Consider the following 21,803-nt stretch of genomic DNA (forward strand, 5'->3'; position numbering starts at 1 on the left):
AACCCATTCACTGAGAGTTGTGTTGGTTCAGTGTGAACCCATTCACTGGGAGTTGTGTTGGTTCAGTGGGAACCCATTCACTGAGAGTTGTGTTGGTTCAGTGGGAACCCATTCACTGAGAGTTGTGTTGGTTCAGTGGGAACCCATTCACTGAGAGTTGTGTCGGTTCAGTGGGAACCCATTCACTGAGAGTTGTCTCTGGTTCAGTGTGAACCCATTCACTGAGAATTGTGTTGGTTCAGTGGGAACCCATTCACTGCCACCATCCTGCTGTCGAAGTCTGAGAAAGACTACACCTCCCAGAGGGCATTGCCGAAGCGCATGCGCACAGAGAGCAGGCAGCCCGAATATTCAGTCGCGCATGCGCCGCCGCATTGCCCTCTGGGAGTTGTCGTCCTGCCCCCTCAGACGGGAGGAAAACACAGGTTCAGTCCACCGAAGCCGCCATTTCACGCCCGGCCGCGACACCAGAACCGATTCAGAAAGAAAAACGGAAATAAACATCCTCACACTGCCATCGGAGCCGCCGTTGATTCGGAGGAGTCACGTGGGGCGTTCTGTGCGCCGTACACATCCATCGAGGGTGGAGCCTGAGATCTGCGTGACGTCATTGAGGTAGACGTCATCGGGTGGGGCGGGGTTTCCCTTCCGTGTGACGTCACTTCCCCCAACGTAAGATCACGGGATATGGCCTTCTCGGTGACGTCACCGCGTCCGAACGCTGTGCGGGGGCGGGTCTTGAAGGTCCCTTCGCGACCGGCCGTCCCAGGACAACGGGCGTCGACCGACTTTCGGGTGACGCAATCGCGGCTCGAGAATACAGGAGGGGGCGGGGAAAGGGTCAGTGGTGACATCACCTTGCAGTTGTCAAAGGAGTGGGCGGGGTTAGCTGTGCGGTGTTCGTCAGTGTGTTCATGGGCGGGGGTGGTGACCGGGTGACGTCACTATTTGTTACGTCAGCGGAAGGGCGGGTCCGATGCGCCTGTGACGTCAGTGCGCGTCCGATGCGCCTGTGACGTCATTGCGCCGTGCGGGATCGGGAAGAGGCGGGGCCGGCGGTGTCGCTGACGTCACCGCGTTCCTCGCCATTCTCCGCGCGTGCCCAATGGTCAGAAATAAAAGCCGGCGGATTGTGAATTTAGTTTTAAACAATAAGAATTTGGCCTGAGGAAGGTGTTGTTTTCCCCGGGCTGTAGGGGTGAGGGATGGAAGGAATTTAAAAATATAGCTGAGCCGGAAGGAAGTGGGCCGGGGTTACGGGGTCAGGGGGGTCCCAGGCCCGCCGCTTTGATTGGTGGATTCTCTGGGCCCTGGAGACGGTTGTCAGGGCAAGTTCACAGCGAGTGAGGCGGCTGGAGGTGAGTGAGGGGGTGAGTGAGGGGCAGGGGGTGAGTGAGGGGGTGAGGGGGGCAGGAGGTGGGTGAGGGGGGCAGGAGGTGGGTGAGGGGTCGAGGGGCAGGAGGTGAGTGATGGGGGCAGGGGGTGAGGGGGTAGGGAGTGAGGAGGCTGGAGGTGAGTGAGGGGCAGGGGGAGGTGGGAGGTGAGTGAGGGGGTGAGCGGCAGGGAGTGAGGAGGCTGGAGGTGAGTGAGGGGGAGATGAGGGGACAGGGAGTGAGGAGGCTGGAGGTGAGTGAGGGGGAGATGAGGGGACAGGGAGTGAGGAGGCTGGAGGTGAGTGAGGGGGAGATGAGGGGACAGGGAGTGAGGAGGCTGGAGGTGAGTGAGGGGGAGATGAGGGGACAGGGAGTGAGGAGGCTGGAGGTGAGTGAGGGGGAGATGAGGGGACAGGGAGTGAGGAGGCTGGAGGTGAGTGAGGGGGAGATGAGGGGACAGGGAGTGAGGAGGCTGGAGGTGAGTGAGGGGGAGATGAGGGGACAGGGAGTGAGGAGGCTGGAGGTGAGTGAGGGGGAGATGAGGGGACAGGGAGTGAGGAGGCTGGAGGTGAGTGAGGGGGAGATGAGGGGACAGGGAGTGAGGAGGCTGGAGGTGAGTGAGGGGGAGATGAGGGGACAGGGAGTGAGGAGGCTGGAGGTGAGTGAGGGGGAGATGAGGGGACAGGGAGTGAGGAGGCTGGAGGTGAGTGAGGGGGAGATGAGGGGACAGGGAGTGAGGAGGCTGGAGGTGAGTGAGGGGGAGATGAGGGGACAGGGAGTGAGGAGGCTGGAGGTGAGTGAGGGGGAGATGAGGGGACAGGGAGTGAGGAGGCTGGAGGTGAGTGAGGGGGAGATGAGGGGACAGGGAGTGAGGAGGCTGGAGGTGAGTGAGGGGGAGATGAGGGGACAGGGAGTGAGGAGGCTGGAGGTGAGTGAGGGGGAGATGAGGGGACAGGGAGTGAGGAGGCTGGAGGTGAGTGAGGGGGAGATGAGGGGACAGGGAGTGAGGAGGCTGGAGGTGAGTGAGGGGGAGATGAGGGGACAGGGAGTGAGGAGGCTGGAGGTGAGTGAGGGGCAGGGGGAGAGGGGGAGGTGAGTGAGGGGGAGATGAGGGGACAGGGAGTGAGGAGGCTGGAGGTGAGTGAGGGGCAGGGGGAGAGGGGGAGGTGAGTGAGGGGGTGAGCGGCAGGGAGTGAGGAGGCTGGAGGTGAGTGAGGGGCAGGGGGAGAGGGGGAGGTGAGTGAGGGGGTGAGCGGCAGGGAGTGAGGAGGCTGGAGGTGAGTGAGGGGGAGAGGGGGAGGTGAGTGAGGGGGTGAGCGGCAGGGAGTGAGGAGGCTGGAGGTGAATGAGGGGGAGGGGGAGAGGGGGAGGTGAGTGAGGGGGTGAGCGGCAGGGAGTGAGGAGGCTGGAGGTGAGTGAGGGGGAGATGAGGGGACAGGGAGTGAGGAGGCTGGAGGTGAGTGAGGGGGTGAGAGAGGGAGAGAGATAGATAGATAGACAGGAGAGAAAGTGCAGTGGGAGAGAGGGTTTGACGGTAGTCAGTGAGAGCCAGAGAGGGGCACAGGGGAGAATGAGAGGTGGGGGTGAACACAGTGAAAGTTAGAGACACAGGTGAGACTGGAGGGGGAGGGGGGAGACTGGGCAGCATGGGCAATGCCAGCATCTCCACATCATGTCTGTGCTGCCCATGTTTAGATGTCACTGCAGGAGGGACTAAAGATACAAAAGTCTGAGGTCCCGTACTGACTGACTCAAGAACAGCTTCTTCCCTGCTGCTGTCAGACTTTTGAATGGACTGACCTCACATTAAGCTGATCTTTCTCTACACCCTAGCTGTGACTGTAACACTACATTCTTCACCCTCTCCTTTCCTCCTCCCTCTGTACTCTATGAAATGACAGCAGGACTAGAGGGCACAGCCTCAAGCTAAGGGGGGGTGGGGTGCAGTTTAGAACAGAGTTGAGGAGGAACTTCTCCACTCAAAGGGTGGTGAATCTCTGGAATTCTCTGCCCGTTGAAGTGGTGGAGGCTGCCTCGCTAAATATATTTAAGACGCGGGTAGATAGGTTTTTGGTAGGCAAGGGGATTAAGGGTTATGGGGAGAAAGCGGAACTGAACCACTTCAGATCAGCCATGATCTTATTGAATGGCGGGGCAGGCTCGAGGGGCTAGATGGCCTACTCCTGCTCCTGTTTCTTATGTTCTTATGAACGGCATGTTTTGTCTGTAGTGCACGAGAAACAATACTTTTCACTGTATACAAACAAAGAACAACCCAGCATGGGAAACAGGCCCTTTGGCCCAACGAGCCTGCGCCGCCGCATCACCGTACACCTATTCTATCCTGTGTGTCTACAAATGGAACCCCTAACTTAGCCAGATTCATGTATCCCAATACATGTGACAATAAATCAAATCCTTCCTCTTCTCCCCTCTACTCTATGAACAGTATGCTTTGTCTGTGCAGCACACAAGAAACAAACTTTTCATTGTACCCCAACACGTGACAATAAATCAAATCAAGCCACTGCAATGGCCGAGTGTCTGTAAGGATGAATCTTTCTGCGGATAAAGATAAATTATCCCCTCTGCCGTCTGTCACTGTTCAGGTGGACTGGGTAATCAGCCAGGCTTCTGTTCTACTTCCTGGAGGAATAGTCTCAATAGTTGTCATGCTGCCTGTTTCTTATAGATCATAGAAACCCTACAGTACAGGCCATTTGGCCCACTGAGTCTGCAGCGACCACAATCTCAACCAGGCCCTACCCCCATACCTCTACGTATTTTAACCACTAAACCCTCTAACCTACGCACCTCAGGACACTAACGGACAATTTAGCATAGCCAATCAAACCTAACCCGCCCATTCTTGGACTGTGGGAGGAAACCCATGCAGACACGAGGAGAATGTGCAAACTCCACACAGACAGTGACCCAAGCCGGGAATTGAACCTAGGTCCCTGGAGCTGTGAAGCAGCAGTGCTAACCACTGCTATCGTGCCGCCCCTTGTGTTTTGAGAGCTGCTACCTGTAGCCAGTTTCGATCCTGTGACTACACGTTCAATCGATCTATTGTCCATACAAATTATTTAACGTTGGAAGATTTTGATATTCATCAAGATTCATTCTTTCATCAGCATTTATTGTCCAATTTCCACACTAACACCTTGCCTTGATTTGAGTTATTATTGTCACTTGTATTGGCTTACAGTAAAAAATATTGTTTCTTGCGTGCTCTAGAGATAAAGCACACTGTTCATGGAAAAGGAAAGGAGAGGGTGCAGAATGTAGTGTTACAGTCATGGCTAGGGTGTAGAGAAAGATCAAATCAACATAAGATAGGTCCGTTCAGAAGTCTGACAGCAGCAGGAAAGAAGCTGTTCTTGAGTTAGTTGGTACCTAACCTCAAACTTTTGTATTTTTTCCTGATGGAAGAAGGTGCGAGAGAGGATGTTCGGGGTGTGGGGGGGTGGTCCTTGATTATGCCGGCTGCTTTTCCCGAGGCAGCGGGAAGTGTAGACAGAGTCGATGGACGGGAGGTTGGTTTGCGTGATAGACTGGGCTATGTTCACAACCCTTTGTATTTCCTTGTAGTCTTGGGCAGAGTGGAGCCATGCCAAGCTGTGTGATATGTCTGGAAAGGATGCTTTCTATGGTGCATGTGTAAAAGTTGGTGAGAGTTTCCTGCGTGTTATACAGACAAAGCATTCCATTTACAGAGTACATCGGGGAGAAGGAAAGGAGAGGGTGCAGAATTTAGTGTTACAGTCATAGCTAGGGTGTAGAGAAAGATCAATTTAATATAATCTCTGTAATCTCCTCCACCATCTACAACCCTCCCTATCTTTAGGCAACTGAAATGCTACATTCTGCACCCCTACCTTACTCCACCCAAAGCTGATGAGTAGCCCTGGCCAGTTAGACTGTTACAGCACCATAAGACAGAGGAGCAGAACGAGGCCACTCGGCCCATCGAGTCTGCTCCCCCATTCAATCATGGCTGATATTTTTCTCATCCCCCATTCTCCTGCCTTTTCTCCATAACCCCTGATCCCCTTGTTAATCAAAAACCTATCTATCTATCTCTGTCTTAAATACACTCAATGATCCGGCCTCCTCTGCGGCAAAGAGTTCCACAGATTCAATAGCCTCAGATTCATAGCCCCCCACCCCCACCTCGTCCTGGGTACCTACCCCCCATAGCCGTCATGTGTAGTCCGTGGAACATTATATATTGGTTGTTTTAGGCTGCACTTCCTGTTAGTTATTTAAGAAAACCTCTTGTTGTGGATTTGGAGGAGGAGTGTCGGGGCTGTAGGAAGTTACGGAGATAGGGAGGATGTGTAGGGGCTGGAGGAGGTTACAGAGATAGGGAGGAGGTGCAGGGGCTGGAGGAGATGCAGGGGCTGGAGGAGGTTACAGAGATAGGGAGGGGTGCAGGGGCTGCAGGAGGTTACAGAGATAGGGAGGGGGTGTGGAGGTGCAGGAGGTTACAGAGATAGGGAGGGGCTGCAGGAGGTTACAGAGATAGGGAGGGGTGTGGGGGTGCAGGAGGTTACAGAGATAGGGAGGGGCTGCAGGAGGTTACAGAGATAGGGAGGGGTGTGGGGGCTGCAGGAGGCTACAGAGATTGGGAGGGGTGTAGGGGCTGCAGGAGGCTACAGAGATTGGGAGGGGTGTAGGGGCTGCAGGAGGCTACAGAGATAGGGAGGGGTGCAGGGGGTTACAGAGATAGGGAGGGGTGCAGGGGCTGCAGGAGGCTACAGAGATAGGGAGGGGTGTAGGGGCTGCATGAGGCTACAGAGATGGGGAGGGGTGTTGGGGCTGCAGGAGGCTACAGAGATGGGGAGGGGTGTAGGGGCTGCAGGAGGCTACAGAGATGGGGAGGGGTGTAGGGGCTGCAGGAGGCTACAGAGATGGGGAGGGGTGTAGGGGCTGCAGGAGGCTACAGAGATGGGGAGGGGTGTAGGGGCTGCAGGAGGCTACAGAGATGGGGAGGGGTGTAGGGGCTGCAGGAGGCTACAGAGATAGGGAGGGGTGTAGGGGCTGCAGGAGGCTACAGAGATAGGGAGGGGTGTAGGGGCTGCAGGAGGCTACAGAGATAGGGAGGGGTGTAGGGGCTGCAGGAGGCTACAGAGATAGGGAGGGGTGTAGGGGCTGCAGGAGGCTACAGAGATAGGGAGGGGTGTAGGGGGCTGCAGGAGGCTACAGAGATAGGGAGGGGTGCAGGAGGTTACAGAGATAGGGAGGGGTGCAGGAGGTTACAGAGATAGGGAGGGGTGCAGGGGCTGGAGGTTACAGAGATAGGAGGGGTGTAGGTCTGGAAGCATTATAGAGACAGGGAGGGTTCGAGGTTTGGAAAGGTTACAGAGATGGGGAACGGATGTGGAGGCTGGAGTGACATTGTGGCACTTCCTCACTATTAGAGGGTCAGTGCTGAGGGAGTGCCGCACTGTCAGAGGGTCAGTGCCGAGGGAGCGCCGCACTGTCAGTGGGTCAGTACTGAGGGAGTGCTGCACTGTCAGAGGGTCAGTGCTGAGGGAGCGCCGCACTGTCAGTGGGTCAGTGCTGAGGGAGCGCCGCACTGTCAGTGGGTCAGTGCTGAGGGAGTGCCGCACTGTCAGAGGGTCAGTGCTGAGGGAGTGCCGCACTGTCAGTGGGTCAGTACTGAGGGAGTGCTGCACTGTCAGAGGGTCAGTGCTGAGGTAGTGCTGCACTGTCAGAGGGTCAGTGCTGAGGGAGCGCCGCACTGTCAGAGGGTCAGTGCTGAGGGAGTGCCGCACTGTCAGAGGGTCAGTGCCGAGGGAGCACCGCGCTGTCAGAGGGTCAGTGCCGAGGGAGTGATATATATAACATACGTCTTTTCTCTCCTTTGCTGCAGACAGAGGGCAGGGAAGATGGCAGAGGAGCAGAAAGATGACCAGCCGGTGACCAAGTTTGACCTGGAGAAGGAGACGGAGCTGCGGTTCGAGGTGGAGGCCCACGAGACGGTGCAGCTGGAGCTTCTGTCCGGGATGGCCGAGATATTCGCCACTGAGCTCACCCGCAACAAACGCTTCACCTTCGATGGGGGTGCCAAGGTGGCGGTCTTTACCTGGCACGGCTGCTCGCTGCAGCTGCGGGGCCGTACTGAGGTGGCGTACGTATCCCGCGAGACCCCCATGCTTCTCTACCTCAACTGTCACGCGGCGCTGGAGCAGATGCGGCAGCAGGCGGAGAGGGAGGACGAGCGGGGGCCCCGGGTCATGGTGGTGGGCCCCACTGACGTGGGCAAGACCACCGTCTGCCGCCTGCTGCTCAACTACGGCGTGCGGCTAGGCCGCCGGCCAACCTTTGTGGAACTGGATGTGGGCCAGGGCTCCGTCTCCATCCCTGGTACCATGGGCGCCCTGTACATTGAGAGGCCAGCTGATGTGGAGGAGGGCTTCTCCGTCCAGGCACCCCTGGTCTATCACTTTGGCTCTACCACACCCGGGACCAACATCAAGCTCTACAACAAGGTAAACACAGCAATTAGAAGCACTTAGCCATGGTTCACCCTGCTGCCTCACCATGCCAGGGACCTGGGTTCGATTCCCATCTGTGTGGAATCTGCACACTCTCTGCGTGTCGACACTATGTCTCCTCCTGAGTGCTCCAGTTTCCTCCAATGATGTGCCAGTTACGTGGATTGGCCATGCTAAATTGTCCTTTAGTGTCCAAAGATGGGCAGGTTAGGGGGATTGGCCATGCTAAATTGTCCTTTAGTGTCCAAAGATGGGCAGGTTAGGGGGATTGGCCATGCTAAATTGTCCCTTAGTGTCCAAAGATGTGTAGGTTAGGGTGGATTGGCCGTGCTAAATTGTCCCTTAGTGTCCAAAGATGTGTAGGTTAGGGTGGATTGGCCATGCTAAGTTGTCCCTTAGTGTCCAAAGATGTGCAGGTTAGGGTGGATTGGCCATGCTAAATTGTCCCTTAGTGTCCAAAGATGTGTAGGTTAGGGTGGATTGGCCATGCTAAATTGTCCCTTAGTGTCCAAAGATGTGTAGGTTAGGGTGGATTGGCCATGCTAAATTGCCAATTAGTGTCCAAAGATGTGCAGGTTAGGGTGGATTGGCCATGCTAAATTGTCCCTTAGTGTCCAAAGATGTGTAGGTTAGGGTGGATTGGCCATGCTAAATTGCCCCTTAGTGTCCAAAGATGTGTAGGTTAGGGTGGATTGGCCATGCTAAATTGCCCCTTAGTGTCCAAAGATGTGTAGGTTAGGGTGGATTGGCCATGCTAAATTGCCCCTTAGTGTCCAAAGATGTGCAGGTTAGGGTGGATTGGCCATGCTAAATTGTCCCTTAGTGTCCAAAGATGTGTAGGTTAGGGTGGATTGGCCATGCTAAATTGTCCCTTAGTGTCCAAAGATGTGTAGGTTAGGGTGGATTGGCCATGCTAAATTGTCCCTTAGTGTCCAAAGGTGTAGGTTGGGGGAGATTGAATGAGGGTGTTCAGAATCATGAAGGGTTTTTTGATTGAGTGGATTTTTAAAATTTGTTCCTGGGACATTGGTGTTGCTGGCTGGGCCAGTGTTTATTGCCCATCCCTAGTTGTCCTTGGAGGGCAGTTGAGAGTCACCCACATTGCTCTGGCTCTGGAGTCACATGTAGGCCAGAACGGGTAAGGATGCAGATTTCCTTCCCTAAAGGACATTAGTGAACCAGATGTTTTTTTCCGACAATTGTTTCATGGTCATCAGTAGATTCTTAATTCCAGATATTTAAAAATTGAATTCAAATTCCATCATCTGCTGTGGTGGGATTCGAACCCGGGTCCTCAGAACATTAGCTGAGTTTCTGGATTAGTAGTCTAGTGATAATATTACTAGGCCATCGCCTGAACCTCAAATTGGGGAATTTTGTAGGTAAGTGAAATGCCTTGTTAGCTACTGTATGACTCTGCAAAATCCCTCAGGAAAGCACTGTCACAATAAATAGACTATTGTTTCATTATATTTAGCACTGTAATCCTGTGAAATTCTCTCGTTAATAGGATCTCCCTGAGCTGCGGCCAATTGCTCAGAATTGGTACCTGTTGGTGAAGTGGATAAAGAGAGAGAGAGAGGGGCAGGGAGAGAATGAGACAGAGAGGGAGACAGAGAGAGGGGGGAGGGAGACAGAGAGTGAAATAGAGAGGAAGAGAGAGGGAGACAGAAAGTGAAATAGAGAGGGAGAGATTGAGACATAGAGGTTTACAGCATGGAAACAGGCCCTGCGGCCCAACTTGTCCAAGCTGCCCTTTTTTAATCCCTAAGCTAGTCCTAATTGCCTGCATTTGGCTCATATCCCTCTATCCCCAACTTACCCACATAACTGCCTAAACGGTTTTTAAAAGACAAAATTGTATCCGCCTGTACTACTGCCTCTGGCAGCTTGTTCCAGACACTCTCTACCCTCTGTGTGAAATCCCTCTGGACCCTTTTGTATCTCTCCCCTCTCACCCTAAACCTATGCCCTCTAGTTTTAGACTCCCCTACCTTTGGGAAAAGATATTGACTACCTACCTTGTCTATGCCCTCACTGTTTTATAGACCTCTATAAAATCACCTTTCAGCCTCCTAGGCTGCAGAGAAAAAAGTCCCAGTCTATCCAGCCTCTCCTTATAACTCAATCCATCAAGTCCCGGTAGCATCCTAGTAAATCTTTCCTGCACTCTTTCTAGTTTAATAATATCCTTTCTATAATTGGGTGACCAGAACTGTACACAGTATTCCAAGTGTGGCCTTACCAATGTCTTGTACAACTTCAACAAGACGTCCCATTCAGTGTTCTGACCAATGAAACCAAGCGTGCCAAATGCCTTCACCACTCTGTCCACTTTCAAGGAGCATTGAACCTGTACCCTTAGATCTCTTTGTTCTGTAACTCTCCCGAACGCCCTACCATTAACTGAGTAAGTCCTGCCCTGGTTCAGTCTACCAAAATGCATCACTTCGCATTTATCTAAATTAAACTCCATCTGCCATTCATCAGCCCACTGGCCCAATTGATCAAGATCCCATTGCAATTGAAGATAACTTTCTTCACTGTCCACTATGCCACCAATCTTGGTGTCATCTGCAAACTTACTAACCATGCCCCCTATATTCTCATCCGAGTCATTAATCTGATCCCTGAGGTACACTGCTGGTCACAGGCCCCCAGTTTGAAAAACAACTCTCTGCAACCACCCTCTGGCTTCTGTCATCAAGCCAATTTTGTCTCCATTTAGATACCTCAGTCTGGATCCCATGAGATTTAACCTTATGAAACAACCTACCATGCGGTACCTTGTCAAAGGCCTTGCTAAAGTCCATGTAGACAACTGCGAGGCCTGGATAGAGCGGACGTGGAGAAGATGTTTCCACCAGTTGGAGAGACTCGGATCCGAGGGCACAGCCTCAGAGTAAAGGGACAACTCTTTAGAACCGAGACGAGGAGGAATTTCTTCAACTAGAGGGCAGTGAATCATTGAATCCCGCAGAAGGAATCCATTCAGCCCATCGAGTCTGCATCGACCACAATCCCACCCAGGTCCTATCCCTATAACCCCATGCATTTACCCTAGCTAGCCCCGGCACTAAGGGGCAATTTAGCATGGCCAATCAACCAAACTTGCATATTTTTGGACTGTGGGAGGAAACTGGAACACCTGGAGGAAACTCAGTCACATCCACTGTGGGCAGATGGAAAGGCTAATGTGCAAGGGGAGATAAATCACACATGGGTGGAGGCCATTCAGTCCATTGCTCATGTGCTGGCCCCTATGAGTCTCAGTTGGGTTGGGAGGCCTACCCTGGGCCTAACACAAATGCATGAGAGTATCAAATAATGCATTAGAAAAACAATTTGATTGAATCACGATACAATAATCAACATAAAAACAATTCTGTTTTGCATACATGCATGGCGCATGGCACATTGCAGATACATACTAAATTGTAAACCCCAAAAGCGACCAGTTTGCCACCTGCAGCCTAATTTTGGGGGTGATTTCCACGCATCCATTATTGAGGAAGCTTACACAGATGGACACCACAATCAGCCCTGCCCCCATGCTGCCGTACTCTTTATCAAGGCCTTTAACAAGGTACCACATGGTAGGTTGTTGCATCAGGTTAAATCTCACGGGATCCAGGATGAGGTATCTAAGTGGATACAAAATTGGCTTCTTGACAGAAGCCAGAGGGTGGTTGTAGAGAGTTGTTTTTCAAACTGGAGGCCTGTGACCAGTGGTGTGCCTCAGGGATCAGTGCTGGGCCCACTGTTATTTGTCATTTATATTAATGATTTGGATGAGAATATAGGAGGCATGGTTAGTAAGTTTGCAGATGACACCAAAATTGGTGGCGTAGTGGACAGTGAAGAAGGTTATCTCCAATTGCAACGGATCTTGATCAATTGGGCCAGTGGGCTGACGAATGGCAGATGGAGTTTCATTTAGATAAATGTGAGGTGATGTATTTTGGTCGATTGAACCAGGGCAAGACTTACTCAGTTAATGGTAGGGCGCTGGGGAGAGTTACAGAACAAAGAGATCTAGGGGTACAGGTTCATAGCTCCTTGAAAGTGGAGTCACAGGTGGACAGAGTGGTGAAGAAGGCATTCGGAATGCTTGGTTTCATCGGTCAGAACATTGAATACAGGAGTTGGGACGTCTTGTTGAAGTTGTACAAGACATTGGTAAGGTCCCACTTGGAATACTGTGTACAGTTCTGGTCACCCAATTATAGAAAGGATATTATTAAACTAGAAAGAGTGCAGAAAAGATTTACTAGGATGCTACCAGGACTTGATGGATTGAGTTATAAGGAGAGGCTGGATAGACTGGGACTTTTTTCTCTGGAGCGTAGGAGGCTGAGGGGTGATCTTATAGAGGTCTATAAAATAATGAGGGGCACAGATCAGCTAGATAGTCAATATCTTTTCCCAAATGTAGAAATCATAGAAACCCTACCGTGCAGAAAGAGACCATATGGCCCATTGAGTCTGTACCGATCACGATCCCACCCAGACCCTATCCCCATAACCCCATGCATTTACTCTAGCTTGTCCCCCAACACTAAGGGGCAATTTAGCATGGCCAATCCCCCTAACCTGCATATTTTTCAGACTGTGGGAGGAAACCAGAGCACCCGAAGGAAACCCACGTAGACATGGGGAGAATGTGCAAACTCCACACAAACAGTGACCTGAGCCGAGGATCGAACCTGGGTCCCTGGCACTGTGAGGCAGCAGTGCTAACCTACTGTGTTACCGTGTCGCCTCAAGAACTATATCTAATATCTTCAAATCACACAACAGCCCTCAGTGGGTGGTTAGCACTGCTGCCTCACAGCACCAGGGACCTGGGTTCGATGGGTCACTGTTTGTGCGGGTCACATTGCCCCCCTGTCTGCGTAAGTTTCCTCCCACAGTCCAAAAGACGTGCTGGCTAGGTGGATAGGCGATGCTAAATTCTCTCTGTGTATCCGAACAGGCACAGGAGTGCGGCAACTAGGGGATTTGCACAGTAACTTCGTTGCAGTGTTCATGTAAGCCTACTAGTGACACTAATACATAAATTTAAACTCAACTACTTGCTGTGGGAGTGAATTCCACACATTCCCCACCCTCTGGGTGAAGAAATTTCCCCTCACCTCAGTCCTAAAAGGTTTACTCCTTATCCTCAAACTCTGACCCCTAGTTCTGGACTCCCCTCACCATTGGGAACATTCTTTCTGAATCTACCCTGTCTAACCCTGTTAGAATTTTATAAGTTTCTATCAGATCCCCTCTCACTCTTCTAAACTCCAGTGAATAGGATCCTAACCCACTTAGTCTCTCCTCATATGACAGACCTGCCATCCCAGGAATCAGCCTGGGAAACCTTCGCTGTGCTCCCTCTATAGCAAGGAACATCCTTTTTCAGATAAGGAGACCAAAACTGTACACAATACTCCAGGTGTGGCCTCACCAACACCCTGTACAATTGCAGTAAAACATCCCTATCCCTCTACTCAAATCCTCTCGCTATGAACATACCATTTGCCTTCTTTACTGCCTGCTGCATACCTCGATGGAATCTGCCTCCAGCCTCCTGCATACCTCGATGGAATCTGCCTCCAGCCTCTGTGTTCCACTCTCAAACTATTTGCTGTGTGGGGAAAAAAAACTTGTTCCATCTCATTTGCTTATTTTGCAGATGACTTTAAGTCTCTGTGCCCTCCCATTCTCAGTCCTTTTAATGAGCGGTAACAGTTGGGTAAATGTGAGGTTATTCTGAGAGTGGGAGATCGCTTTGCTGAACACCTTTGGTCTGTGCGCAGTCAGAACCCTGACCTTCTGAATGCTTGCCATTTTAACACATTTTAACTCATGCCCAGGGAGACCGAAGAGGAGGGGTGAAGGGGGGTGGATGGGGTGGGGGGAGCGGAAAAAGGGTAGTCAAGAAGGCATACGGCACGCTTGCTTCATTGGCCGGGGCACTGAGTTTAAAAATTTTCGTCATGTTGCAGCTTTATAGAACCTTAGTTAGGCCGCACTTGGAATATAGTGTTCAATTCTGGTCGCCACACTACCAGAAGGACGTGGAGGCTTTGGAGAGGGTTCAGAAAAGATTTACCAGGATTTTTGCCCTGGTACGGAGGGCATTTGCTGTGAGGAGAAGGGGCTGAATGGCCTCCTCCTGTTCCTGTGTAACAGGCTGGAGAAGGGGCAGAATGGCCTCCACCTGTTCCCGTGTAACAGGCTGGAGAAGGGGCTGAATGGGGCCTCCTCCTGTTCCTGTGTAACAGGCTGGAGAAGGGGCTGACTGGGGCCTCCTCCTGTTCCTGTGTAACAGGCTGGAGAAGGGGCTGAATGGGGCCTCCTCCTGTTCCTGTGTAACAGGCTGGAGAAGGGGCTGAATGGCCTCCACCTGTTCCTGTGTAACAGGCTGGAGAAGGGGCTGAATGGGGCCTCCTCCTGTTCCTGTGTAACAGGCTGGAGAAGGGGCTGAATGGCCTCCACCTGTTCCTGTGTAACAGGCTGGCGAAGGGGCTGAATGGCCTCCTCCTGTTCCTGTGTAACAGGCTGGAGAAGGGGCAGAATGGCCTCCACCTGTTCCCGTGTAACAGGCTGGAGAAGGGGCTGAATGGGGCCTCCTCCTGTTCCTGTGTAACAGGCTGGAGAAGGGGCTGAATGGCCTCCTCCTGTTCCTGTGTAACAGGCTGGAGAAGGGGCTGAATGGGGCCTCCTCCTGTTCCTGTGTAACAGGCTGGAGAAGGGGCTGAATGGCCTCCTCCTGTTCCTGTGTAACAGGCTGGAGAAAGAGCCTCGATTTATAAAGGATGTGAGTTCTCTCTGCCCCAGTGCGCAGGGTGAAATGTTTGAAGGACTGTGTGATCACTGGAACTGACGGAATGCCAAGTTGATAAAAGTTTAGATAGCACCTTGGCAATGTGTTGTGTGAGCAGAGGGCTTGAGGTGATAGTTATCCTGGACTTTACTCCAGGCCCAATGTCCTTTGGCCCGGAGTCTGGCACGAAATGGAGAGGGTGAGAAACGGAGAGGGTGACCCTGAAGTCCATGGTTGCTCGCTCCTGGAGACCGTTGGCACTCGGAAGCATCAGAGGCAATGCCTGGCCCCCTCAACAATGTCCTTCCCTCTCCGAAATACTCCCCCAGTACCCCTCGACTCCCCCATCTACCCAAATGGGACCTCTATCAGAGAGTGCGACCCTGCCCGCCCACCCCAAACTTTATTAACGCTAAAGTCATTCGCTACCCCGTTCGTCCCAATACTCAATGTCTTCAATCAGGCAGGCAAGACCCCCACTCGCCCTCGACCCCCACCTCCCCTCACAGCCCACCTTCAAACCCCAAACTCCCAACGCAACACTAATCAGACTACAACCCCCACCCCTCCAGGCACCCTTCCCCCCCAACCGCCAGGCAACCCTTCCCCCCGCCAACTGAGAAAGGTTGTGAATGTAGCCCAATCTATCAGACAAACCAGCCTCCCATCCATTGACTCTGTCTACACTTCCCGCTGCCTCGGGAAAAGCAGCCGGCATAATCAAGGACCCCCCCCACACACCCCGGACATTCTCTCTCCCACCTTCTTCCATTGGGAAGAAGATACAAAAGTCTGAGGTCCCGTACCGACCGACTCAAGAACAGCTTCTTCCCTGCTGCTGTCAGACTTTTGAATGGACCTATCTTATATTAAGCTGAACTTTCTCCGCACCCTTGCTGTGACTGTAACACTACATTCTGCACTCTCTCCTTTCCTTCTCTCCTCTATATTTTATGAACAATATGCCTTATCTATATAGCACGCCATAAACAATACTTTTTACTGTATGCCAGTACATGTGACAATAATAAATCAAATTAAATCAAATCACCCCACAACCTCTGGATGTAAAGGCTTAGAGAGAGTACAGAAAAGATTTACCAGGATGATGCCTGGTACGGAGGGCATTAGCTATGAGGAGAGGTTGGAGAAACTTGGTTTGTTCTCACTGGAATGACGGAGGTTGAGGGGAGACCTGATAGAAGTCTACAAGATTATGAGAGTCATGGACAGAGTGGATAGTCAGAAGCTTTTTCCCAGGGTGGAAGAGTCAATTACTAGGGGGACACAGGTTTAAGGTGCGAGGGGCAAGGCTTAAAGGAGATGTACGAGACAGATTTTTACACAGAGGGCGGTGGGTGCCTGGAACTCGTTGCCGGGGGAGGGAGTGGAAGTGGATACGATGGTGAGTTTTAAGGGGCATCTGGACAAATACAGGATGGGAATAGAGGGATAAGGTCCCCGGAAGGATAGGGGGTTTTAGTTCAGTCGGGGCAGCATGGTCAGGGCAGGCTTGGAGGATCGAAGGGCCTGTTCCTGTGCTGTAATTTTCTTTTGTTCTTTAATCTTAAGCCTGACGACCTCCAGAGCTATGTACCCAAGGTTTTATTAAGAGGGCAGTAAGAAGTCTGACAACACCAGGTTAGAGTCCAATCATGTCTTTTGATAGTAATCCCACAAGTTTGTGAGATTACTGTCAAATAAACTGGTTGGACTTTAACCTGGTGTTTGAGGCTCCTTACTATGTTCACCCCAGTCCAACGCCAGCATCTCCACATCTTTATTAAGAGAACATAAGAACATAAGAACATAAGAAATAGGAGCAGGAGTAGGCCATCTAGCCCTTCGAGCCTGCCCCGCCATTCAATAAGATCATGGCTGATCTGTCGTGGCTCAGTTCCACTTTCCCGCCCTCTCCCCATAACCCTTAATCCCCTCTCCTATCAAGAACCCATCAACCCGCTTCTTAAAAATATTTAGCGAGGCAGCCTCCACCACTTCAACGGGCAGAGAATTCCAGAGATTCACCACCCTTTGAGTGAAGAAGTTCCTCCTCAACTCCGTTCTAAACCGCCTCCCCTTTATCTTGAGGCTGTGCCCCCTAGTCCTACTGTCTTTTTTGAGCGGGAAGAGTCTCTCCACCTCTATCCTATCCATCCCATTCATCATCTTATACGTCTCAATGAGATCTCCCCTCATTCTTCTAAACTCTAACGAGTAAAAGCCCAGTTTATTCAGCCTCTCCTCATAGCTCAATCCCCTCAACTCCGGTATCAGCCTAGTAAACCTCCTCTGCACTCCCTCCAGGGCCAAAATATCCTTGCGCAGGTGCGGCGCCCAAAACTGCACACAGTACTCCAGCTGTGGCCTCACCAATGCCCTATACAGCTGCAGCAAGACCTCCCTACTTTTATATTCAATCCCCCTCGCTATGAAGGCCAGCATCCCATTCGCCTTCCTGACCACCTGCTGCACCTGCAACCTGGGTTTTTGCGACTCATGCACAAGGACCCCGAGGTCCCTCTGCACCGTCGCCTGCTGCAGTTTTTCGCCACGTAAGTAATAGTCCTTCCTACCATTCTTCCTACCAAAGTGGACCACCTCACACTTGCCAACATTAAATTCCATTTGCCATTTCCTGGCCCATTCGCCCAGCCTATCTAGATCCTTCTGCAGACTCTCCACACCCTCCGCACAATTTGCCTTTCCCCCAATCTTGGTGTCATCAGCAAATTTCGACACCCTACACTCGGTTCCCTCCTCCAGATCATCTATATAAATGGTAAATAGCTGAGGCCCCAGAGTACGAGAGCAAGGAGGTTATACGGAAGACCAGTTAGATCTCAGTTGGGATACCGGGTACAGTTCTGGGCGATACACTTTGGGAAGAGGTGACCGTGCGGAAGAGTTGCCAGGAATGGCTCCAGTGGTGAGAAACATCAGTTATGAGGATCGATCGGAGAGGTTGGGACTGTTCCCCTGGGCGAGAAGGTGGCTAAGAGGAGATTTGATAGCGATGGAGGGAAAACAAAGGATATTACAGAGCAGGAACAGGCCCTTCAGCCCTCCTGTGCCGACTATAGTGCCTGCCTAATCTAAAACCGTTTGCAGTTACAGAGTCTGTATCCTTCCATTCTCATCCTATTCATGTATTTGTCCTGTTGCCCCTTAAATGCTGCTATCATTCCTGCTTCCACTCCCTTCCCCGGCAGCGAGTTCCAGACACCCACCCCCCTCTGTGTAAAAAATTTGCCTCGTACATCTCCTTTAAACCCTGCCCCTCGCACCTTAAACCTGTGCCCCCTAGTAATTGACTCTTCCACCCTGGGAAAAAGCTTCTGACTATCCACTCTGTCCATGCCCCTCATAATCTTGTAGACTTCTATCAGGTCTCCCCTCAACCTCCGTCGCTCCAGTGAGAACAAATCAAGTTTCTCCAACCCCTCCTCGTAGCTAATGCCCTCCGTACCAGGGCAACATCCTGCTGAATCTTTTCTGTACCCTCTCCAAAGCCTCCACATCTTTCTGGTAGTGTGGCGACCAGAATTGAACTCTATATTCCAAGTGCGGCCTCACTAAGGTTCTATAAAGCTGCAACATGACTTGCCTCTTTTTAAACTCAGTGCCCTGGCCGATGAAAGCAAGCATGCCGTATGCCTTCTTGACACCTCACCCATCTGCGTTGCCACTCTCAGTGATCAGTGGACATGTATGCCCAGATCCCTCTGCATATAGATATTTCTAAGGGTTCTATCATTTACTGTATAATTCCTGCATGCGTTGGCCCTTCCATAATGCATTATCTCACATTTGTCCGGATTGAACTCCATCTGCCATCACTCCATTTATAGATTGGATAGAATTCTGTAAAATTCTGAGAGCCAGTCAGACTCTTTTTCCCGGAGTTAAAATGTCTAATACTAGGGTGAGGGGTAAGTTCTTTTACACAGAGAATAGTAGGTGTCTGGAACGTGCTGCCAGGGCTGGGGGAGGCAGATACGATAGGGGTGTTTAAGGGGCTTTCAGACAAGCACAGGAATCACAGGGGACGGAGGGATATGGAGCAAGGGCAGGCAGAAGGAAATAGTTTAACTTGGTGACAGGTTCAGCACAATATTGTGGACCGAAGGGCCTGTTCCTGTGCTGTACTACGTTCAAAATCATGAGGGAGCTGGATAGAGTGGAGAGGGAGAAACTGTTACATAGAAACATAGAAGATAGGAGCAGGAGGCAGCCATTTGGCCCATTCATCACCATCATGGCTGATCATCCAACTCAATAGCCTCATCCTGCTTTCTCCCCATAACCTTCGATCCCATTTGTCCCAAGTGCTCTCTCCAGCCGCCTCTCGAATACATTCAATGTTTTGGCATCAACTACTTCCTCTGGGAATGAATTCCACAGACTCACCGGGTGAAGAAATGTCTCCTCACCTCCGTCCTAAATGGTCTACCCTGAATCCTCAGACTGTGACCCCCTGGTTCTGGACTCCCCCCACCATCGGGAACATCCTCCCTGCATCTACCCTGTCCAGTCCTGTTAGAATTTTATAAATCTCTCTGAGATTCTCCCTCATTCGTCTGAACTCCAGTGAAAACAATCCTAACCTGGTCAATCTCTCCTCATCCATCAGTCCCACCATCCCCGGAATCAGCCTGGTAAACCTTCACTGCACTCCCTCGAGAGCAAGGACATCCTTCCCCAGAAAAGGAGACCAAAACCGTACACAATACTCTCGGAGCACAACACAACCCCTCTCCTGTACTCGAAACCTCTCGCAATGAAGGCCAACATACCATTTACCTTCTTTACTGCCTGCTGCACTTGCAGGCTTACCTTGTGACTGGTGTGGGTGGCACATTGGTTAGTGTTGCTGCCTCACAACGCAGGGACCTGGGTTCGATTCCTGGCTTGGGTCAATGTCTGTGTGGAGTTTGCACGTTCTCCCCGTGTCTGCATGGGTTCCTTCCGGGTGCTCCGGTTTCCTCCCACAGTCCAAAAGATGTGCTGGTTAGGAGTACTGGCCATACCAAATTCTCCCTCAGTGTATCCGAACAGATGCTGGAGTGTGGTGACTGGTGGATTTTCACAGTAACTACATTGCAGTGTTAATGTAAACCTTACTTGTGACTAATAAATAAATTTTAAACTAGGACACCCAGGTCCCTCTGCACACTCCCCTCTCCCAATTTACAGCCATTCAGGCAGTAAATCTGTTATCTTGTGTTTGCTTCCAAGGTGAATAACCTCACCACGAGATAAATTGTTGGAAATCTCAGCAGGTCTGGCAGCATCTGTAAGGAGGAAAACAGCTGACGTTTCGAGTCCAGATGACACTTTGTCAAAGCTAAAAGACAGAGAAAGTGTCGTCTGAACTCCAGTGGAGTTCAGACGAACTCTGAAGCAATATTTATACTGCAGGGTGAGGGAATGAAAGAGGGAAACCAGGGAAAAGGGAGAATAATGGGTGTGAATGGTCAAACAGCAGAGAAACTGCAACAGATGAAGATGTTGGAGGGGAGGGAATGGGTCAGAGGTAGAATGTAGAAAAGGGGAAGCGGGGAGAGAAAAGGTAAGGGAAGAGGGATGAAGTAGGGGGAAAGAAAAATGAAGACAACAAAGAAATAAAGGGTAGAAAACAGCAAAAAAACAATTTAAATAGTGAACACAAAGGAGTCGAGGTGGGATCGAGCTGAAGTTGCTGAATTCGATGTTGAGATTGGAAGGCTGTAAAGTGCCGAGCCGGAAGATGACGTGCTGGTCATCCAGTTTGCATTGAGCTTCACTGGAGGGTTGCAGCAGGCCAAGGACAGACACACGGGCATGAGTTAAAATGGCAATTCACTCTCTGTTCTCTCTCTGTCTCACCCTCTCTCCCCCCCCCGCCCACCCCCCAGATCACGTCGCGGTTGGCGGAGGTTTTTAACCAGCGGTGTGAGGTGAACAGGCGGGCAGCCACCAGTGGCTGTGTCATTAACACGTGCGGCTGGGTGAAGGGGTCGGGTTACCAGGCCCTGGTTCACGCAGCCTCGGCCTTCGAGGTGGACGCTGCCATCGTGCTGGACCAGGAGCGCCTCTACAATGAGCTGAAACGCGACCTGCCCCACTTTGTCAAGACCGCCCTGCTGCCCAAGTCCGGCGGGGCGGTCGAGCGGTCCAAGGATTTCCGTCGGGAGAGCCGGGACGAGAAGATCCGCGAGTACTTCTACGGGTTCCGGGGCAGCTTCTACCCCCACGCCTTCGATGTGCGCTTCTCCGACGTGAGGATCTTCAAGGTGGGTGCCCCGACCATTCCTGATTCCTGCCTGCCCCTGGGCATGTCGCAGGAGGATAACCAGCTGAAGCTGGTCCCCGTGCAGCCGGGTCGAGACCTGGTCCACCACCTGCTGAGCGTCAGCACAGCGGATTCCCCCGAGGAGAACCTGATTGAGACCAGCGTGGCCGGGTTCATCGTGGTCACCAGTGTGGACGTGGAGCGCCAGCTCTTCACCGTCCTGTCACCTGCCCCCCGGCCTCTCCCGAAGAGCATCCTCCTCATCATGGACATCCGCTTCATGGACCTCAAGTAGGGGGGAAACTGGGGGAGAGACCGTGGGGGGGGCGGGGGGGGGGTGGTTTCTCCTCCAACCCTCCACTCCTAACTCTGGACATCTCCCTCCTGCTGCCACCACTTCAGTGGGAATTGGAGAACTCTCACTGCCGCAGGGGAAAGCTGCTACAGACATTTCAAACTGTCCACTGGCTGACTGCAATCATTCACTTCTCTGTGTCCCCCCTCTGTGTCCCCCCTCTGTGTCCCCCTCCTCTCCCACTTTTCCTCAAAGATATTTATACTGACTAGAATCTCACACTCCCCCCTCCCATCTCTCTATCTCTGTCTGTCTGTCTCTCTCTCTCTCTCTCTTCCTCCCTCTCTCTCTCGATACACTGACTAGTGTCTCTCAGTCCTCTCTCTCTTTCCCTCTCTCTCTCTCTCTCTATATACTAACTGGTGTTTCTCAGCCCCTTCTCTCACTCAGGGCGATATCTGTACACACTGACTGGTGTCTGTCAGTTCCTCCCCCTCTCTCTTTCTCTCTCTGTCTCTCTCAGGGAGAAATCTGTACACTG

General features: G+C 51.9%; 1 protein-coding gene across 2 annotated transcripts; it reads left to right on the forward strand.

Annotated features, from left to right (window-relative positions):
• The first annotated feature begins 704 nt into the window (after nt 1–704).
• clp1 (cleavage factor polyribonucleotide kinase subunit 1) lies at nt 705–21,288 on the forward strand. Of its 2 annotated transcripts, none has more exons than XM_080183068.1 (3): nt 705–795; nt 7,255–7,873; nt 20,591–21,288. In XM_080183068.1, exons 2-3 carry the CDS (start codon nt 7,271–7,273, stop codon nt 21,260–21,262), a joined length of 1,275 nt encoding a protein of 424 aa, XP_080039194.1. In that variant the 5' UTR covers nt 705–795; nt 7,255–7,270; the 3' UTR covers nt 21,263–21,288. The 2 variants fall into 2 exon arrangements, with proteins under 2 accessions (XP_080039194.1, XP_080039193.1); XM_080183067.1 differs by lacking the exon at nt 705–795 and adding an exon at nt 1,278–1,358.
• The last annotated feature ends 515 nt before the right edge of the window (nt 21,289–21,803 follow it).

Source organism: Carcharhinus amblyrhynchos, unplaced genomic scaffold, assembly GCF_965287045.1.
Source record: "Carcharhinus amblyrhynchos unplaced genomic scaffold, sCarAmb.v2.hapA chromosome_139, whole genome shotgun sequence".
Classification (NCBI taxonomy): domain Eukaryota; kingdom Metazoa; phylum Chordata; class Chondrichthyes; order Carcharhiniformes; family Carcharhinidae; genus Carcharhinus; species Carcharhinus amblyrhynchos.

Bases quoted from the DNA above. Each gene is read 5' to 3' on its own strand.
- clp1 (XM_080183068.1), top strand. From the start codon at position 7,271: ATGGCAGAGGAGCAGAAAGATGACCAGCCGGTGACCAAGTTTGACCTG. The intron at 7,874-20,590 runs GTAAACACAGCA...CCCACCCCCCAG, and splicing joins ACATCAAGCTCTACAACAAG to ATCACGTCGCGGTTGGCGGA.